The 21,953-nt window shown below is 35.6% G+C and overlaps 1 protein-coding gene across 3 annotated transcripts; it reads right to left on the bottom strand.

Moving 5' to 3' along the window:
• Nucleotides 1-132: 132 nt before the first annotated feature.
• On the bottom strand, nt 133-21,933 carry LOC124535720 (nuclear factor related to kappa-B-binding protein). Of its 3 annotated transcripts, none has more exons than XM_047112029.1 (23): nt 21,183-21,933; nt 20,762-21,055; nt 20,535-20,651; nt 19,667-20,040; nt 19,239-19,366; nt 18,486-18,740; nt 17,979-18,091; nt 13,652-13,767; nt 13,181-13,297; nt 12,207-12,389; nt 11,058-11,204; nt 10,900-10,984; nt 10,129-10,764; nt 9,309-9,410; nt 9,037-9,129; nt 8,411-8,510; nt 7,930-7,994; nt 6,976-7,857; nt 6,132-6,254; nt 4,905-4,983; nt 4,195-4,250; nt 3,697-3,747; nt 133-1,378 (listed from the first exon to the last, which is right to left on the bottom strand). In XM_047112029.1, exons 1-23 carry the CDS (start codon nt 21,615-21,617, stop codon nt 1,247-1,249), a joined length of 4,683 nt encoding a protein of 1,560 aa, XP_046967985.1. In that variant the 5' UTR covers nt 21,618-21,933; the 3' UTR covers nt 133-1,246. The 3 variants fall into 3 exon arrangements, with proteins under 3 accessions (XP_046967985.1, XP_046967986.1, XP_046967987.1); XM_047112030.1 differs by having other exon boundaries at nt 4,905-4,980; XM_047112031.1 differs by lacking the exon at nt 3,697-3,747.
• Between the last annotated feature and the right edge of the window lie 20 nt (nt 21,934-21,953).

Here is a 21,953-nt window from a genome sequence, read left to right as displayed (position 1 = left end):
GATACATTTATTCATAATACAACTCTATTCAACTTAAATACTTATACTTTATTTTCCATAGTTCTCATTACAATTTTGCCAACATCCAAAATGCCATAATGATACATGTTTTTTTAAACAACTTTTTTTAAAAAAAGAAAATAAATTATATCAATTGAAGGTCAAACTCGTTTGTTTATCTTTATTCCCGTTTTAATTGGAATTTACTAAAATCTAGAAAAGCAAGAGCTAGTTTTTAAATCCTTTCAAATTTGTTTAGATCGGAGAGTGTTCTCATTAATTTGTGTATTTTATATTAACAAGGTTACACAGTATTTTAAAATGCAATTAAAAAAAAGATATATGTTGAAATCAACTTCACACAAGTGCGTTTAAATAACTATTCAAATTAACCTAATGCAATTAAATTTAAATGATAATTCTTAATAAATGTGTTATTGCTTTTTTATAAGATATATTTAGATTAAAATAAATGTGTATTTAAAATTGTATGATTTAAGAATATGTGAGAACTTAATGTTATATTCAGTGTCGAACATTTTAATTTTAAGAGTAACAAAGTGTTAGTTGTTATATATTAAATACATTTATCATTTATATAAAAACAAATAAACTGTTTAATTTATATTATTACAGAGAAATAAAGAATATGTAACGCTTATCAAGACATCTATCATTACAATCTTTCCATTAACAATTAAATGAAAAAATAGTAGGCCAAACAAATTATAATTTGAATTAAAATTTTAAAAATATTTAACATCTATTTTTATTTTTAGTTTTAATATAACAAATCATTTATTAAAGAATATTGAGATGTTACAAAATTTTATGTAACTTTAATAATTCCAAAAAAGTTACCTTTTTTCTTATCAAGATCATATTTAAATAAAAAAAAATACTGTCAGATAATTTAGTTTCAAGCATCGTTAATCAACATTGTTGAATGAACAATATTTTCACTGATATAATAAATCAAAATAAAGGTTATACACATTAATGTGCTACAAAGAAATGTCATCACATAGAGCCATAGATAATAATCTCACATTTCATTCTTTAGTTTATTACCAACGAGGCCAACTAGGAAATATGTATTACCAACATTCTAAAAAGTAAAAGGTTGTCATTCATTAATTGCTTAAAACTGTTTTACTTGATTTAAAAGAAAAGTTTGCTGTCCGTTGCAGTCATTGTTTTTTTTTTTTATAAATTTTAGCACAAATTACTAAAATATTGGTTATTTCTAGGGTGGAGGGTGAGAGGGCTTTAACAGTCGGGCGAGCACATGTCGGCCGCCCACTAGCTTCAATTGCTGTCCATCCATTAATACACTACGAACTCCACTTGACGTCGCAGCTGATGTATTCGTTACAGCCTAAAAGGAAAAAATAGTTAATAAAACAAATTCTCAGTGTATATTATTAGACTTGTAATAAACACATAATAATTATTATTATTATTACGATGTTAGTATTAAAAAAATATAAATGCTTTTTAGTTTCCTAACATTATATTCTAATTATTATATAAATATCTTGATTTTTGTCTTTGTTTCGATTTGATAAACCAGAATTTTTTATTTTTTATGATAGTTTTTTTTTTATTATTATATTTTAGAGGCAAAAACGAAAATACATATAAAAACGTATATACGTAATACATATAAATAAAAATAAGATATATAAGTAAGTTTAATATAACTAGATCGGAAAGGAAAATTATTTGGAACTTATGACCTTATGTACTCTTACCAACCACTGACCACCAATTAATTTTTAATTATTTAGGAATTAACATATGCAAGTGTTTATGACCTTATGTACTCTTACCAACCACTGACCACCATTTACCGACAAAGATAGGCGGAGTTAACATATGCAAGTGTTAAATTTTTCACGGCAATTACGATCGCTGATAAAATAAACTGTTTATTTTTAAGCGATGTTAAATATTATTCATAAGTTGATTCGATAAGTCTTGTATAATTAAGTACTACTAATACCACCAAAATTTGTCACCAGCAGCCTCCACTGCTGTCGGTATTAAAAATAGTATTTTTCGACAGTCCGAAATCGTAGATTATGTATACGTATGCCTCAATGTTTTCATTTAAATTTTCAATGAGGAATACATTTATTGTAGACTGTTCTTAATCATGGAGTATTCTGAATGTTTTACCATTTGTATACTTAGAGTGACAGAAACGTGATATCATCGGGCAGTTAATAAGTGAAATTACTTTATTGACCCACCATGGAAGGGGACAATATGTAAGGTCACTTCTCCTGTTTTGTTTGTATTTGGCGAAAAATAACACAAGGCTATTCAGCAGAAAATCTTGTATTTCAAATCAGTTCAGAACTGATTGTATAAGTGTTAAATGAGTTGGACCACGGTTTATAAATAACGTAAATAATTACAAAATAATTATTATATTGTTTGAAACGGGATATTTAACATGTTTTTTTATTTTTATTTTATTTGAGATTAAGGAGAGAAAAGCTAATAATAGCAGTACACTATGCATATTTATTTCTATTACTTCTAATAGTCTTTCATGTTTTTTGACGAAGTGGAATTAATGCCGCTTAACATATATTTGTTGTTTTCTTTTTAATTTTGTAATAAAAATTACCGAGAAAAAGGAATTAATTTAAATCAAATGAAACCATTTCACGTACATCCCCGCTTAAAGAGGATACGACGACCTTGTTCTTAAAAAGTAAATAGCCCACGACGTAAATCATGTTTATTTATATTGGCGCGAAAAATAACGCTTTAAATCAGCTAACCTGATGATTGAGAGCTGCATTAAAATTCAATGCCAAAATTTTGCAATTTTACGGTTAGTCACCGTTCAAAAACTATAGGCGTGCCAAAAGTCGAATTAAAAAAAAAGTAATCGCTTGTTTAGACGCTTCCAATACGTAGCGTGGCAGAGAAAATTGCTTGTCAATGAAAATGTTGTCTCGAAAGATCAAAACATCCCAGCGTTTTGCTTGTACAAAGTTTATAATTTTTCGACTATTTTTTATTGAATAAATTATTTTTTTATTTATTCTGCGGGGAACATCCCGGCTAGTATCATCTGCGAATTATTAATGCTTTTTTTGACATGACAAATTAATTACGAAGTTTACGATATATTATTCAGATTCAGAGTAAATTATGTAATGTAATAATAACAAACTTTATACAATATAATTGCAGGCTCATAACATACATATCTCACTGGCAACGTATATCATGCTAGTTTTTAAATATTTTTTTCATATCTAAAAATATTTAAATATTTCATTGCTGAGAATTTAAATCTATGTACATTGTTAATCAAGAAATAGAATAACTTACATGACCTTAATTTATTTGCATACATTTAAAAATGTGCAAAAGTTATTTAGTATCAAATTATCCTTCGTATGTACTTTCACCGTTACTAATATTACAAAACCAGACCGTGCTTACTTCAACCAAACACATTGTACTTGAGTGCAGTCGATTATTTAAACTATTAATTAATTTTGTGAGTTACAATCGTAAACAAGTGGTATTAATATTGATATAGAAAATAAAACCTCAGTACTCCCACAACCTTATATATATACAAGTCCAGTCATGCATATTCTATCAAAACATCATGCACAAATCGTCGAAACTAAATTCAGTCGTATGTTTCAAGGTCATGCATATCACCTGTTGTATTTTAATTCCCTGCGGAAGTTTAACCTGATGTATCGGATTCACCTGCGATAATGATAGTAATACACATACATAATTAGGGACCATTGATTAAAAAAAAAAAAAAAACTTTATAGGAATTATAGTAAGACACAAATTAGATGTAGCATCGGAAAATGCAATGGAATGAAAATAAAACCTATTACTGCCGATTTACACAACCAATAGCTCCCTATCGCGCCATTCGATGCTATTCGTCGCTGTAGATTCACGCGTCAGAGAAAGCAAGTGCATGTAAATCGAAGCGTCAAATTGACGAATATATTAGGTCATATGATATTACAAGTTATTTCATTTGTGCAAAGATCATATTCGCGTGAGAAATAAATATTGATAATTTGGGATAGCGAACTTAATTCGGATGTAATCGGTTTTACGAATTTTGCCGATGCGACATCTAAGTTGTGTCGTACTATAACCAAATCTGACAATACGAATATATTTAACATTTACCTGTTGTAACTTCAACACAGGAGCTGATGATGATGAAGTCGTCACCGTTTGCGCTCCTGAAAAACAAAGATATCGAATGAAATATATTATGTACTTGTTATAGCTCGCGGCTTTGCTCGCGTTTTAGGGGGTTGTCTCAGACAAAAAAGTAGCCCAAGTTTGATGTGAAAAATACTTGAACTTGAACTCAAAGGATCCTTTGAATTCAAGTATTTTTCACACCAAACTTTAGCAAATCCGGTTCAATGGTTTGGTTGTGAAAGAGCGACAGACAGACAGATTTAGTTTCACATTTATAATATATTCGTAGATATATGAATGAAATATTGTATGTAATAGTATGGAGGTGCGCGCACATTACGACGTGACATTTGTGTCTGCATATGTACATATTCACGGACTTGACAAGAGTGACGAAACAGTCACTGTGACAAAAGTTACCAGTGCGCACTAGTTCTAAATCGATGATTTCGGGTTCAAAACCAGGCAAGCACCGCTATATATATGTGCTTAATTTGTATAATTTAATTCATCTCGTGCTCGGCGGTGAAGAAAAACATCGTGAGGAAACCTGCATGTGTCTAGCATGTGTCTAACTTCATCGAAATTCTGCCACATGTGCATTCCATCAACCCGCATTGGAACAGCGTGGTGGAATATGGGAAATTTACAGGCTGTTACTTTACTTTTTACTTTTATATATAACTTACCAATATTACTTAAAACTATAGTTTGTGATGTGGACGTTCCACCTGTCGAAGTCATTCGTATAGCACTTCCATCGCTCTGCTGGAATATAGATATTTGATAAAACATTACATATTATAAAACAAAGTTACCGCTGTCTGTCCCTATGTATGCTTAGATCTCTAGATTACGCAACGGATTTTGATGCGGTTTTTATTTAACGGAGTGATTCGAGAGGAAGGTTTTTGCATAATATAATAATACATGGACAATACACTGATAATTTTAGAAGTTTCTAATGTGATGACGTTAATAAACAAATTCTGAAGTATATTTAGTATCAGCATTGAACCGGTGGGAAGTCGGGGCGGATGGCTAGTTTATTATATAGTTTTTGGAAAACATATAATAAAATCCTACTAAAGTGAGACAGTTGAAATCTTTTATATATTAAAAATGTATTTGTTAGGATATTTTTCCTTCTTTATTGCGGCCAATGCCCTACTTTGTAAAGAGGTCATTATAACAGCCCCCACATATTGATAATGTAAAAAATACTAATCAACATTGTATATACACAACATTCATTATCGTAGTATGATTTTCAGCACACATTTTATCAATCAAATATATATTTTATGAATCGCTCATCTATTAGATTATTAAAGTCACATCAACTGCTTAGGTTTAGGGTAGAAAGACTGGATCAAAACAACAAAGCATAATAGCACATATTGGTTAGGAAATTCTCAGTAGCAGTTTGAAATTTGTACGATTACTTCTTAAAAACTGTATTTTTTTCTTCACATACATAACTTAATCTGAACAAAAAAATTTTTATCAAGTATGTATAATGGTATATACTTTCATTCACACACAGGGCTGTATTTCGGGGTGGGCAACCGGGGCAACTGCCCTGGGGCCTCCACATGAGAGGGGGCCACAGTTTTCAGCAAGTTAACAAATACTGAGATACAGTTGAATTATAATAATGTTACTATTTAATATTTTAAAAGTTACCGATACAAATACGAAACAATTCATAGCTGTTTTACATTAACATTATTAGGATGTTTGTGGCCCCGGGGCCTCCACACCTTTAAATCCGACTCTGTTCACACATATAAGACAATAGTAACATATGTGCCGTAATATAAGTATCCGTCAGCGCAATAGTGGTCTGCCGTAATATAAGTATCCGTCAGCGCAATAGTGGTCTGCCGTAATATAAGTATCCGTTGGGCGGGCACCTGCAGGATGATGTTGTGCAGCGGCTTGCCGGCGGCCAGCAGCAGCGGCCGCGCCACGCGCGCGCCCGGCGACAGCACGCGCACGCCGCGCCCGCGCGCGCCCTCCAGCGACAGCATCTGCGTCTGCGCACACGCACACACACACCACCCGTTATATTCACTCCGTCGAATAGTATAGCCATTTAGATAATCTCACAATTAGGTAATATTTTAAATTAACTATAGCACCTAAATAATATCAAAATCAAAATAAACTTTATTCAAGTAGGCTTTTATAGGCACTTTTGAATCGTCATTTTACAATTAAGTGAAGCTACCACCGGTTCGGAAAGTAGATTCTACCGAGAAGAACCGGCAAGAAACTCAGTAGTTACTCTTTTTTAATATTTAAAAAATACAACGTCATGTTAATTAAATACAATTATTTCAATTAATGTATCCTGCTTGGAAGTCAACAGGTATTAACTCCACGCTTTTTTATCATCTACAAAATCTTGTATCGAATAATATGCTTTTTCTACCAATGTATTTTTTACAAACGATTTGAATTTACTAAACGGCAAAGTTATAAATTTCTGCGGAATTTTATTATATAATATAATATATGAGCATGCATATTCTGAAACATGCCGGCGCATATATTGAGATTTTGTTTGTTTTGACTAAATTAAAAGAGGAATGAAAAAATGGAAAAACCGAATAAGCCGAAAAACTTATTTGATTGGTTTCACTTATAATTAAAGTAATAAAAAACAAGGGAAAATCATAAGTTATTCTTAAACCATTAATCCTCCTTCCATCCTATATATGATAAAATAAAGCACCTGAGCGTAATGGAACTTACTTGTGCATTAGTAAGGAGCTTCGCTACTATGGGTTGTGAGGTCTTGTCCGCGGAATGGCTCCTAACTACTTGCGCTATCGATTTTGGCGTTTGCTGATTCGCTAGTTGTAAAGTTTGTCCACTCGCCAGCTGAAGGGTTTGGCCACTCGTTAGCTGCAAAGTCTGCCCACTGGGTAACTGAACTGTCTGCCCACCGGATAATTGCACAGTTTGACCACCGATTTGAACCGTCTGCGAACCTAATTGTACACTTTGGCCGCTCGGCATTTGCACAGTTTGACCACTTAACTGAACATTCTGACCTAATTGAACAGTTTGCATATTACCACTCGCCAATTGGACCGTCTGTCCGCTCGGCAGCTGTACACTCTGAGATGGAAGAACACTTTGACTAGCGACTTGTACACTCTGTCCACTGGGTAGCTTCACCGTGTGACCCGTCAACTGTACACTTTGACCGGCCAACTGCACGGTTTGGCCGGCGATCTGGACAGTCTGCCCGGCCAATTGAACCGTTGATACCGGTATTTGGACTGATTGGTTGATGGGTTTTATGGTAGGGGACGAAGCTTGTGCCCGTGCGTTCTGATTCTTCACTTGAGCCGTCGAGACCGCTCTGACGGCTTGTACGGTTTGTGGGGAAGCGAGTTGCACGGTCTGCCCGCTTGGCAGTCGGACGCTGTGGGTGGGCAGCTGCAGCGAAGATAATTGCAGGGTGTGTCCGGAGCTCAACTGGACAGCCTGACCACTGGGAAGGTGGACGGTTTGGTTGGCCGCCAGTTGCACCGTCCGCCCGCCGGCCAACTGTACTGTTCTCGTACTCATCGATGACGTCACAACTGTCGGTATACTCGACACCACATTCGTAGTACTCGCGGTACTCTGTAATTTAATATCACTGTGTGAACAAAAAATATATAAAAAAATTAAATGAAAATAGTAATTCAATCGAACCTGTGCTATTGTAGTTACGGATGTAGTTCCAGGTATGGACGGTCGTTTTTTCGTAGATGGTGTACCTGAAATACCAGTGAATGCTTACATTTATTCACATATATTTGTTAAAATTACGGAAATATAGATAAAAGACTATTTCATTTTGTTAAAAATAATGTAAAACAGTTACTGAATTTACATATCGCTCATCCAGAACGACATCGTCACAATTGCAAAAATCTCTAAAATGACTTTTTCATTCCAAACGGTCTCATTTCGTATATACATACGTTCTATTGTAGAATTATTGTTTCAATAATTTTTGATAGATGTCTATCAAAAACTATTGAAACAATAATTCTGACAATATTTCACTAGATAGATACTACGTATGTATGTACGAAATGAAATCGTTTTCAATGAAAAAGTCATTTTACAGATTTTTGCAATTGTGACGTTGTCGTTCTGGATGAGCGATATATTCATTTGTTTTACTTACTTTGCTGCATGAGTGCTCTGGGCGATATAAGAGATTTTCCGGATGACGGCGTCGCTGGACTGAGGACTCTCACGACGCCCCGTCTTGCATTCGGTGTGACCTATACAAAAAAATGTTTTTTTTTTTTTAATAATTATTTCAAAACAATAATATTCACTTATCATTCAAACAATATCAAGATTAGTATGAAATATAATTATTAGTATACAGTTTTACTCGTAAGTTATATAAAGATGTATTCATTTATAAGACCATAATGAAGTATATAATGTTTGGTTCTGTGATGTAAAATAAATAATATGTTTATCTACACTGAAAATTGTTCGTAATAACGAAAATACTTAAGAAATGCTCATTCTTTCAATATAGAAGACGCCAGATCGAATTGAGGCTAATCATTTTACAATACAGCTTAAATGTTAATACCCAACAATATAATGAATAGATTAGCTATTATAATAAGTTGCTATGCATAATGAACAGCATACTATAAACACTGCATTCGCAGGGTACGCACATCAAATACTTTAATTTAAAAAAAATTTAGTTACAAAGGTTTCTTTTTTTTCCTCGTTTTTCTTAAATGCCATTTAAATATTAAGACTTTATTTATTGAACAAACGAACCTGTGTAGTTGGAGGGCAAACGGTGATATTTGGTGTGGATACAGATTGAACCGAAGGAGGCCTTATTAGTAGAGACCGCGTTACTTGCGTTAGCTGAAAAATATTCAAAAATGTTTTATTATACATTTAATAAAATCGCTGTAACAATTACATATAAACAATAAAATTAAAATATTCTTTATTCTCGTAGGATCATAAAATTACCATAAGCGATAACTACTATATTATTATTGTTATATTTGACCCAATAACTTCAAAATAAATTCGTTTACCTTAGCTGATTGATTCATGGCATTTTGGTGAATTGATGGTGTTGCATTTGGTATCACAGTCGTCACTGAAGGAGTTTGTTGAACTGTTATATTCATGGACACCTAAAAGACAAAGCATGATATAATAAGCGCATGTGTAATAAGTTAGTCGAGTCGCAAATGGTCCTTGATGCTAACTACAATGACCATATATTAGCTCTTTAACAAATGTTTATTCTCTGTGCTTGTACATAAGATTACTCTTCAAATTCGAATACAATAAAATTTAGTTTTTCAGTTTGGCATTCGAATGCATTGATGCATTTTACTCGGCTTTTCACTAAACCGTTAAATAATAGGCTATTTGACAATGCGAAAAATAAATTGTGAATTATTGTAATCAGTGTACATGATGAGTTTAAAAATGGTTATTTACTAACGAAAGTTGAAAATAATACTTAAAAACCATAAATAAAAATGCAAATTTTCAAACGTTTGTCACGTGACACAAAACGCTCCTGATTGGCCGGGCTTATGATGAAGTCACTTTCTTGTAAACTTTGCTTTTCTACTATATGTACCACAGATACAAAAAAAATACAGGAAAGTGACGTCACCGACCCTATTGCAGCGCCATATTGTCCAAGTAGCGTTTTTGCGCGCTATTTAAATATGGAATTTTTAATGATATTTTTCAACAAATATGTACTAAAAATAAAAAACACAACTTTTACTGGGTTCCTTAACTTCTACTAAATAATATAAAATGGATTTTGAAAACCATTCAAATAGCCTATTACTCAAAATGGCTAGTCCGAAAATTATATTTTATATTACTTACTGGTGCTTGCGAGGTTTCAACTTTCATGGACTTTTGTTTCATCAGCGGTGATCGTTGCGGGGTGACCACTATCGAAGGCATGGATGTCGACATCTGCGTCAGTATCGAGTCACTATTCTGCTTCGTAAGCGGCGGAACGTTTTGTTTCACAGTTTGTACCACAATGCTTTGTTTGTTCTGTATTTGCTTCGGCGATTGCACACCTTGCTTCACCAATTTCGTTTGGATCACACTCTGCTTCGGTACAGTTTGCTTCGTGAGCGCCGGCATCGATTTCGAAGTTAATAAGCTCGTTTGTTTTTGATTTGTTTGGGCAATCGTCTTTGGCACTGATTTTGGCGTTGCGTTCACTTGGCTGACTTTAGCCTGAGGTTTCGTTTGGATCAATGAGGGCAGTTTCGCTGGCGCAGTATTTTTGGGCGTGACTGGTTTCGATTTCTGAGGTGTCGCTACGAGCTTTCCTTTCGTCTTGCTTACAGGGATTTGTTTGTTGTTGGTGGCTTGCGTTGCTTGCATTAACAGTTGAGCAGACGATAAATGTGGTAGGGCAGGCGGTGCCCCGCTATCGTCGACGTCTACATCACTATCTGAAGCATTTTCTGCTATTTCTTCTGTGTTGCTAACATCTAAATCCATCTGAGTAAACAAGTAAATATGCATATAGTATAATTGTAATAATATACAAACATCAGAGCCATGTTGTTTGTTGCATGTTTAGAAAGAACACACCATATAAACTATAAAATAATACAAAAATAATAAAATTCGCACCTGCATTTGAGGAGAGTTAGCGGAGAGAGCGGCTGCATTGGCCTTATTTCGTCCTCGCGCATTTTTAGCGTAATCTTCTTCACTCCTGAAAATTTTTAAGGTTAATTATAAAAATGTATATTTACTATATCGACATTGTTTTTGCAAACGCTACCTACTTGTGTCTATGCAAGTATGTCCACAGAGCAGTCCTCTGGTCGAACTTCACAATGGGGTCCCGCTTGACTGTCAACAGACGCTCCAGAGCGCTCGCCACGGCACTCGACAGTGCTTGCTCGCTACACGGGACGATCCACTGTGACATTCTGAAAGATATATTCGAAATGGCTACTAAAGCGACGGCCACCACACTAATATATAACTTTAAATTGGATTAAGACAATGGTAGTTTCTTATAACAATAAACAAGTCTCAGCCGAACGTCTCCGAGGCTGAGCTCTTTTAACCAGCTCAAACTCAACTCAAACTCAAACTCAAATCACTTTATTCAATATAGAAGCATTACACTTTCTTATTGATGGTCAATTGAAACACTACCACCGGTTCGGAAAAGAAAATACCCTGACCTGAGATGAACCGGCGAAAGAAACTCAGCGGGTTTTTTTTATTTTTTATTTGTCTCATATATTATTTAAACAATTTAATATGAGATGAAATAGCCAGGAGGCGATCGTTTCATTCCCAAGGTGTGCTATTGATCATAAACTCATTAATTGTATAGTAACTTTTTGCACACAAGCGTTCCTTAATAATTTTTTTAAACTTTTTTAAATATTTTTTTATAATTTTCAGCTATACACACTAGTACACGATTATTCAAAATCAAAATCAAAATAAACTTTATTCAAGTAGGCTTTTATAAGCACTTTTGAATCGTCATTTTACAATTAAGTGAAGCTACCACCGGTTCGGAATGTAGATTCTACCGAGAAGAACCGGCAAGAAACTCAGTAGTTACTCTTTTTTAACATTTAAAAAATAACAACAACGTCATGTTAATTAAATACAATTATTTCAATTAATGTATCCTGCTTGGATTATTTTAACATGTACAGTACATCGGAACAATACCCCACCGATTTCGTCCTGAGCCGAGGTGCGATCTCATAGGAGACACCCTCAGGACGAACTTTAGTTTTAATTTAGTTTTAATTTAGAGCCCCGCGCTCAACCTCAGGGCTGGGGACATTAGTTCTCGCCCGAAAGTCAGGTGACGCTGTGAAGGCCAGTAGGGCCAACAGCAATACACAACACACAAAAAAAAAAAAAATCGGAACAATCACAGTGGTACGAGGCAGCGGGCTCACCTGAGCAGCGTGACGATGTCGCGGCGCGAGCCCTCGCCGTTGGGCAGGCGCGCCAGCGCGTCGCGCAGCAGCGGCAGGAAGGCGGCGGCGCGCGGCCGCTGCGGCGCCAGCAGCGCGCCGCCCGCCGCGCCCGCGCCCGCACCGCCGCGCGGCCCCGTCGCCGGACCCACGCACGCGCGGTACCTGCCGCACGCACGCACTTAGTCCCCACTCACACTACACTCCAACAAGCTCAAAGTCCCCACTCACACTACACTCCAACAAGCTCAAACCGCAGATTTAGTCGCGTGAAATAATAATATTACCTAATATTACCTCCGGAAATAAAAAGTAGCTTTCGTACTTGTCCGGTACTCAAACTATTGACATCATACATTTCATCTAAATCGGTTAATCGGTTTAAGTGTTTCGTACTTGTCCGATACTCAAATTATTGACATGATACATTTTATCTAAATCGGTTAATCGGTTTAAGCGTGAAGGGGTTACAGATTTAGTTACTTTCACATTTAAAATATTAAGTAGGTAATAATTAATTATACTTATAGTAATCTGACTTCCGACAAAAACAATTATACCGTACGAGATATTGAAATCAACTTTTATGCTTCCCACATATGTCATATACATATGTATGAGACGATCATCGATCAACGATCTCTAAACGAAGAGCAACACAAAACCCAAGTCTAGATAATGGTCCCTCCATTTGCCAAGTGTCCGTATCAGCTATAATGCTAAAATGTGACGGGCACTGACATTTAATATAATATTTTTTAGCATTGATTTGCTTGTGTGTTGGTAGAAATGAATAGAAAAATTATGAACCTAAATAAATACAAAACGTTATTGAAATAATTGTGTCACTGTTCAATTAACCAAAAATTTGTCTGAACGATAACATAAATATGGTCTATCCGACATATATATTTTATGGAAACTTTGTAGATTTGTTATAACAAAAAGATGCGAACCCATATTGCACAAAAGTGAATGGCTTTGAAGCGGAAGCGTAGCGACGTCGCTCTTGCGATCGAAACTCGGCTATCTCTGCAGTGGTCGGCTGCCGCACTACCCACGATGTCGGGTATCTAGAAAATAAAAAAACAATATACAAACTATTAATTTATAATTAATTAATTTCAATTTTCTTAAATTATATTATTTGTAAGTAAGTATCAATACGTATTTAAACAAAAATCATAAACAATATAATGCAGTGGAAGTGATGTTTACCTTTTAAAAAATTAAAAGCTTAGTTAACTTAACTTTAGTTTTTAAGTATATTGTTGAAATAAACAAGCAACATCTGTGTCAAGATGGTTATTTGTGTTGTAGAATAAATGTTTTTCTATTGTGGTAGATTGATTGTTATTTTAAATTAAAGATAATTATTTTAGAGGTTAACCTACTTCCTACTTCTGGTTCTAAAATATATATATTACCTTGGCGGTGGGGGTTCAGTGCTAGGTGGGGAGGGAGACGCCGCTCGCAGCCATCGCTCGCACAGACGACCCAATATGGCATCGCAATCTCTTCCCGCACCGATCCATTGATACATCTGTCATTTATTAATTTATTGTTAATAAAAATAAATAGAATAAAAATTATAATTTATATATGTCGGAGACGGTCATGAATTCCTTAGCGTAACGAAGCGCGGCACGAATCCCGCGAGGTGGCAGCACTGTCGTGACGTCACGACGCGACTAACTTCGTGCTACGACGGAGCCCACCCGGTGGAGGCGCTCAGAGACGACTCACTTACGATTCCGCTCTCGTGAAGATCAGTACCTCCATCCTAGGAACTGTCATTCGCTTCGTTGCCTAGTGTGATACTGTGTGATACTGAATTCCAACTAAGTGTATTAAGTACTTTAAACGTAGAATAAACGTGTTCCTGTATTCGCGGTTTCCTCTTTACTCGATCACCCTAGTAATACGCCCCTATGATGTCTGACGATCGTACTGATGTCGCTGTCAATCCGACATCAGAAGTGGGATTCAATCGAGTAAATGAGAAACCAAGTGAAAATAATATTCAAACAAGTCAATGGCAGAAGATGCTCGACATGCAAAATGAGCAAATGCGCGCGCTAATACAAGCACTGAATACGCCGCGATCCAGCAACAACGTGACTCTGCCCGAGTTCAATCCTGACAAGCGAGAAGCAGACCCTCAATCGTGGAGTGCAACCGCAGACCTGTGCCTTTCGGACAACCCACTCGAAGGATCTCAGTTAATAGTCGCGCTCAGCAAAGCTTTAAAAGGAACTGCGTCGACTTGGCTGTCACAAGTTACCTACTCCGGAATCACATGGCCTCAACTCAAAGAGCTTTTTTCAGCGAGGTTTGTTCCGACGGAGACCATCCCAGCTATCCTCATGCAGTTGAACACCAGCAAGCCTAACGAGGGAGAAAGCTACGCCGCCTATGCTAGCCGAGTACTGTCGTCATTGATGAATCGATGGAAGAATGCAGGTACTGAACAAATTGCGGTATCGGTTGTGCTAGCTCATTTGGCACAAATCGATACTAGATTACAGCGACTTGCGTTCACTACCGAGATTTTTACACGTCATAACCTACAGAAAGAATTACAAGCATACTCATATTTGAAACGCAAAGTGTCACAAGACGTAAACAACGCGGCGGACACTGCGCAGCGAGCCCGTATGTCAACGTTCAAATGCAACGTATGCGGGAAACTCGGACACAAGCAAGTCGATTGTCGCTTCAGAGCGAAGGAAGCTAAGAAGCACCCCCTGCCAGTGACTACACAGGCCCGGTCAATGCAGCAGTTAACACCGAAAGGAGCCCTCATCTGCTTCAAGTGCGGTCAACCGGGACACATCGCTTCGCGCTGCGGGAGCGACGCCCCTGCCGCTGCTTCCGTCACGTCAAGCGCCGTGCCCCGAGCTGAACGCTGAATCGACCTGTGCATGGTCAAGCCTCCCTCAGGATTACTAACGCATAACGGTCAGTCAATAATTTTTCACTTTGATTCAGGAGCCGAGTGCTCGTTAGTACAAGAAAGTTGTGCTAAGAATTTGTGTAGTAAACGTGTAAACAATGTTGTTACGTTGTTAAAAGTACTGTACGAATTTTGTGTAGTATAGTGATTAATGAGTATCCGACAGAAATCTTATTTCCTGCCTTGCCTAATGAGTATTTGCGTAGCGATATTATTATGATAGGTCGCGAGATTTTGTTTTCGGGATTTGTGGTTAACATTGGAACGATCGAGCTTACTCTGACAAAAAGAAACTTTATTAATTCGTGTGCTACATAACATGCCCCGACCTGTACAAATAACTTTGACGAGATAAATACTGACATTTCAAACGAACGTAAACAATCACTTGTCGACATGAACACTTATGAGCTAGAAATTCGCTTAACAGATCCGAGTAAAACTATGCAAAGACGACCGTATCGTTGTTTAACGGAGAAACGAAAAGTAATGCAAGAAAGAGTAAATAAGTTATTAGAATCCAAAATTATAAGACCGAGTAATTCACCATTTACAAGCCCCACTCTATTTGTTGAAAAATCGAACGGTACAAAGAGCATGTATATTGATTACTACGAGCTGAACAAAAATACCGTCCCGGATAGGTACCCGTTACCGTTAATGTCTGATCAGATTTCGCGACATACCGACGCAAATATCTTCACAAAATTAAATTGCGCTAGTGGTTTCCATTTAATACCGGTAAATAAAGAATCAATTGAACGAACCGCGTTTGTATCGCCCGATGGGCAGTATGAATTCTTAGCTAGGCTCTTTGGTCTTCATAACGCTATTTCAGTTTTTCAGTGTGCGTTGATGATTGCGTTAGATGAGGTAGCCTATAACTACATTGTAGTGTACGTTAATGACCTGTTGATTATTTCGGAAACTGGAGAACAGGGCTTAGAGAGATTAAAAACTGTAATGGAGGTTTTATCTAAAGCAGGTTTCTCACTTAACCTCAAAAAAAAAATGTTCATTTTTAAAGACGCGAGTAAAGTTCCTAGGTTTTGAAGTAAAGGCAATTGAAATTCGCAACCTAAAAAAAAAAAAAAAAAGAAAAGAAAAAAAGAAAGTCGAAGCTTATCGCGGTTGAATCGAGCGATAAGTCGTGGCAGGATGCATTAAGCGACGTAAAGCTTGCGTTAAATGGTACAGTCAATAGGGTGACGAAAAGCGAGTCCACTCGAATTACTTATCGGTAAAGTCGCACGCCCTCTTAATTTAAAGATTTATGACGGTAATAAGGACGTATATATCGAACGAGTCAGAGAAAACGCAGCTCTGTCGATTTCAAGTGCGGCTCAGTATGACAAAAAACGGTTTGACAGTACAAGGCGAGTTTGAATAAGTTTTCTGTCGATGGCTTTGTGTTACTTCAAAACAAAGAATTCAACCAAAATAAATAAGACCCAAAATTTGAAGGGCCACTTAAAGTTGTTGACGTGTTAGATGGGATACGCCATAAATTATGAGCACTAAACTGTAAACGTATGAAGTACGCGCATGATAGATTAATATGAATGCCCGAGGGCCAAGTACCACTGGAAGTTGAAGAAATTGAATTGAGTGATGACGGTAATGATGGTGCATCTTAGTTCGGCTGGTCGGACCGTACCAGTAGCCATTTCGTAGCCGTAGTCCGTTAGAAATCGGTATCTGCTTTAAGTAGTCCGTGGATACGCGGTGCGCGAGTGGCTCTGGCGGAGGTCGGGTCTTGTAGAGACCATAGACTCTGGGAGAGTCGGCATTGGTAGAATACAAGAGAAAGAACACAGGATGTGTTAGAGGGGCTTATGGAAAAGCCACAGGCCAAGAATAAGATTCATTGTTCAAGATTCATGTATCGTGAATTCAGATCAAGTCTAGTAAATTTTAATTATTTAATGATTGTGGAGAGTGACACTAGCGGTACTTAGCTGCTCTAGCATTTCTGGTTGTCTTAATTGTAATTTCATTAGATGATTTGTTTCTTTCTGTTTTCTTTTGAAACTTAAATGATAATAAATCAAAATTGTTACATAAGCCAGGAATTTTATTTTAGTTTCATTACAATGCCAAGTTAGTTGTAATGTTTAGTGTCAGAGGTGGCCGAACGGTGTATACTGTGCTACGATTTCATTATTTCAGAATAACACACGGGGACGTGTGTAAAGCAGGATGGCCGTGTCGGAGACGGTCATGAATTCCTTAGCGTAACGAAGCGCGGCACGAATCCCGCGAGGTGGCAGCACTGTCGTGACGTCACGACGCGACTAACTTCGTGCTACGACGGAGCCCACCCGGTGGAGGCGCTCAGAGACGACTCACTTACGATTCCGCTCTCGTGAAGATCAGTACCTCCATCCTAGGAACTGTCATTCGCTTCGTTGCCTAGTGTGATACTGTGTGATACTGAATTCCAACTAAGTGTATTAAGTACTTTAAACGTAGAATAAACGTGTTCCTGTATTCGCGGTTTCCTCTTTACTCGATCACCCTAGTAATACGCCCCTATGATGTCTGACGATCGTACTGATGTCGCTGTCAATCCGACATATATATAACAAGCACATTTATTAATAATTGTCATTGATACTTGAAATATAAATTGAGTTCCCAAAAGTGAACAATTTTATTTATAGCCAAATATAAAAAGAAAAATACCATTTTTAACAACTATTAATCAAACAATTAACTATTGCAAATGGGTTAACATGACCACTTATCACATCACTAGTAGATGACCCATTTACAAAAATACAAATAAGAAAAGTGACCTGTGTGTCGGGCATATATTGCAAATATGGGACAAAATCATCTGGATGTGGTCCTCTCTCTCCAGCAAGAAAATCCAACGCAGAATTTAACTCGGCACACCAGTCGTCTGACACTGAAACATTGATTAGGGTGATATTAAACAATAATTATGCTATTTGTTATCTCATAATTATATGAAAGTAAAAAAAAAAAAAGTAAAAACGGTGACTGCAATCATAAACTATGTCATATGTTACTTTCTTTGAGTGATATTTACAATTTATTAATATACAAGCAGAAGATAAAAATTTCAAACAATCAAAAGTCAAAGTCAAAACTGTGTAAAAAAAATCATTACAAAACCTAACCATTGTTATCCCTTCACATATTTTACCAAAATCAGTTATTGACTTACAAACCAAATAAAAACTATGAAACTTACTTCATTCATACAAGTAAGGTGGTCTAGTTCACAAATTGTCATTTCTAATATTTAAAATCACTTTAAAAATGATACTTATACTTACAACTGTACCATGTGTTTAGTGGTGCGATAGGAGATCTCATAACTGCGGAACATCTTGCATGTAACTGTTGTTTGGAAGCTCTGTGTGCAGCGCGAGCGGGGAACAAGGCACGTACGAGTGATAAAAAATTTGCATGTGTTGTTTCCGTCAATGCTTCGTCTGCTTCTAGTAGTGTCTCCTCTGTTTCATTCGATGTATCCGCTTGAAGAACTTCTCCAGAGTCATCAGCTAGTTCTACTGGGAGGGCCATCATGTCTACAAATGTTTTACAATTTGTCATAATAAAATCTACTAATACTATGATAGACACTAGATTTCTCTATACATTGTTAAAAATCAGTTATATGTTTTGTAGTTATATAATCATATCTATTATATTATTAACTGAACAAGTAGTTTCTAAATATTAATTATTTAGAAGGAATTCATCCAAATCCGAAAAGAAAAACTGCGAAGCATTTCATTCTTTTAATAAATTTAATGTTAACTAGCATCATCAGATTTGTGTAGGAACATTCATTGGTTAGCTTTATTTCTCTTTGCTTTATCAAGTGGTTGATACACAGCTAAGAAAGTTATCATTTTTAGTATGCTAATTAATATTATCAAACATTAACCATACTTCAACAATTACGTTTTGTATGATGTTTGAATTTCAACAAATAATTGACCTGTACTGATTTTACAAACTGACATTAAAAATAATTAAATGATTACAGAAATCATTTTCACTAAATACTATTTTAAACTCACCAATCCCATCTAAATCTTCTAACTTAATAGGCACTGGTTGGTTTACTTTAGAAGAATTTTGTAAAGAATTAATATCTTGAGGCTCTTGTTTAATTGTTCTCTCTAAATCATTTTCATGGCTATTTGCACTAAAAATAAAAGAAAGGAATACAGACAACAATATGACATAGCAAATATGTAGAGAACATTTTGTAGGAAAGTACAATAACATGAGATAAATAAACATGTTTGACCTTGAATACATTAATAAACATATTTGTATTATAAATTTAAGTAAAAATTGTGATTGGTTTTTAAAAAAAATAATATATTAGTTAGGAAATATAGTGCAAATGAACCCTCAGATTTATATTGTATATTTGAATGTGTAAATCTGATGTTTGATTATATTTACCCCTAGCCTAGAAATAAAGCTTAGGTAAACATACCTAATATCAGAAACTTCTTGCTTAATGTCAACATGATCTAATAATCTCTTAGCAGGCTTTGGACTTGTTACAGGGTCTAAAAATGATGAGCTCTCAGAGTCTGATTCTTCACGTTCACATTTTATTTTAATATTAGGTAGAAGGGGCTTATTTTCCACAGCATCTTGCTCCTCTTTGAATTTTTTTAAGGCAGCTTTAACATCTTGAGTTTTCTGTTTTTGATATGCTTCTTTTTTAGCTCCTTTTCTTAGTTTTTGAATTGGTGATTCTGTTTTTTGCCCACCAAACATTAGTTTTTTTGTTCCATTCATAAGAGCTACTCTCTGTTTTATATCTTCTAATGTAATACCTGCAGTATTTAGTTCTGGATGATTCTGTAATAAACGGATATATATAAAGTAACTGGACTATATGAACAGAAAAAATTAGGATATTAACATTAACAAATGTGATATGTACATAAATATTTGGATCAATGACATATTTCTCTAGCTCCTGTAGCTTTAGAAATAGTCCAAGTTATTCAAATTTCATTCAATTTAAAGGTGTAAAACTATATAAAAGAATTATTTTCGGCACTAAGCTACAGTTGTCATAATTCTTCCTGTTTTTGTTTGTTGTCAGCATATTAGATTACACTCTTAATTTATGAAACAGTACAATTAAGATATAATTATTTGCAACATTGAACATTACTTTTTGGATTAATCCAGAAAAGGCAAACCAACAACTTACAACTTCATTAATTTTAATCTATATTTCAAGACATAAAAAGCTATTTAAGAGTGTGAGAGAGTCTACTTTACTTTTTACTCCTCCTCTATTTTTTTTAACAGTCCTTATTTAACTAAATGTGTTAGAAACAAACCTCTCTATATTGCCTCCTCGCTCTGTGGGTAGCCAGGACATTTTTTAAGCAGTCTAATGAAGCTGGATGGGATGGATCAGTAATTCCAAGTGTACCAGAAACATTTGTATCTCCAATCTAAAAACAATGTTAAAAATATAAATACAGTTTATCCTTAGATTCTAATAATATTCCAATAAAATGAATCACCTACTTTATATTTTTATATAATTATTATAACAATTTACCTGTCCAGAATGCATTGTTTTTCTTTTCTTAAATGTATTCTCTGGTGGGCCTTCAGGATAATTTTCATCTTCTGATTCTTCCCCTCCGACCTCACTCCAGATAGCTGCTAACTCTTCAAAATATCTTTGTCTTGCTCTGACATACATTGGTTTATAATTATTTCGGGGTGATGGTTTTGGTGGCAGCGTTGGAAGGAATGGTACAGGCCCAGGAGGCAGAGCTTTTGCAGCAGCTAACAATCTTTCACGGGATATTAGCACTTCTGGTAACATTTTGGCATAATATGATTTAGTCTGTAAAGTAATTTAAAACATATAAGCCAACATATCTATTATTTATATGAGTTTTGAGTGGTAAATCATTAATTTTTTATATATATAGTGTATAATAGAAAATAAACAATGTTATCAAATTATGTACCTTGTGTTTTTGTTGTTTAGCTCTTGCTTTCATCAAAAATTTTCTCATCCTGGCAATATCTGGCCTATAATTTCCTTGTCTGAGATTACCAAAGAACTGGTTTAGCGGAGATTTAAAATGAAATGGTTCAAAATTGAACAACATTTTTATAGTTGTCTCCTTCTCCTCTTCATCATTTTCGGGAAAGGTAGGTAGGAACTCTTTTAGATACTCTTTATGTTTATCCTCCAAACTGTCCCAAGTCTTCATTGAGAAGAACTCTTTGAAAATCGAATAATCTTCACAGAGCTCCTGTGGAAGTTCCAAGGTATGCCCCAAGATGCGAACTGGCTCAGTGACTTCTTCATCACATTCGGAACTGCCACTAGAACTATCCGATGAACTACTGCTACTCTCACTACTATAACTGTTTTCACTCTCGACTTTTTCCTCCATCACTTAACAATATAGAGGAAGTAAAAAATCTTACAAGTCTCCGTAATGATCATTTACCGTTTATCACGCGTCGAATAAGTGATTTTCCATCCACTATGTTAATATTTCGCGTTGTTTTGTTCCCGATGTTTACGAAAAACCGAATCCGTAATATACCATTATCCAACAAAGAGCCATGGAGTTTTTTAAATAGCCGTCAAGTCTTGTCTAAAATAAAATACAACGCACACGCCAATCTGTACAGTTTCATACATACTATGCGCCAGAACGGCACATTGCGATGAGAAAATAGCTTGACAACCCAGAACAGCGACATTTTGCCTTTTCAAAATAGAA

Source organism: Vanessa cardui, chromosome 15 (genome assembly GCF_905220365.1).
Source record: "Vanessa cardui chromosome 15, ilVanCard2.1, whole genome shotgun sequence".
Taxonomy (NCBI): Eukaryota; Metazoa; Arthropoda; class Insecta; order Lepidoptera; family Nymphalidae; genus Vanessa; species Vanessa cardui.
Note: the sequence above shows the minus strand (reverse complement) of the source record. Positions and strands in the feature narration are given on the sequence as shown.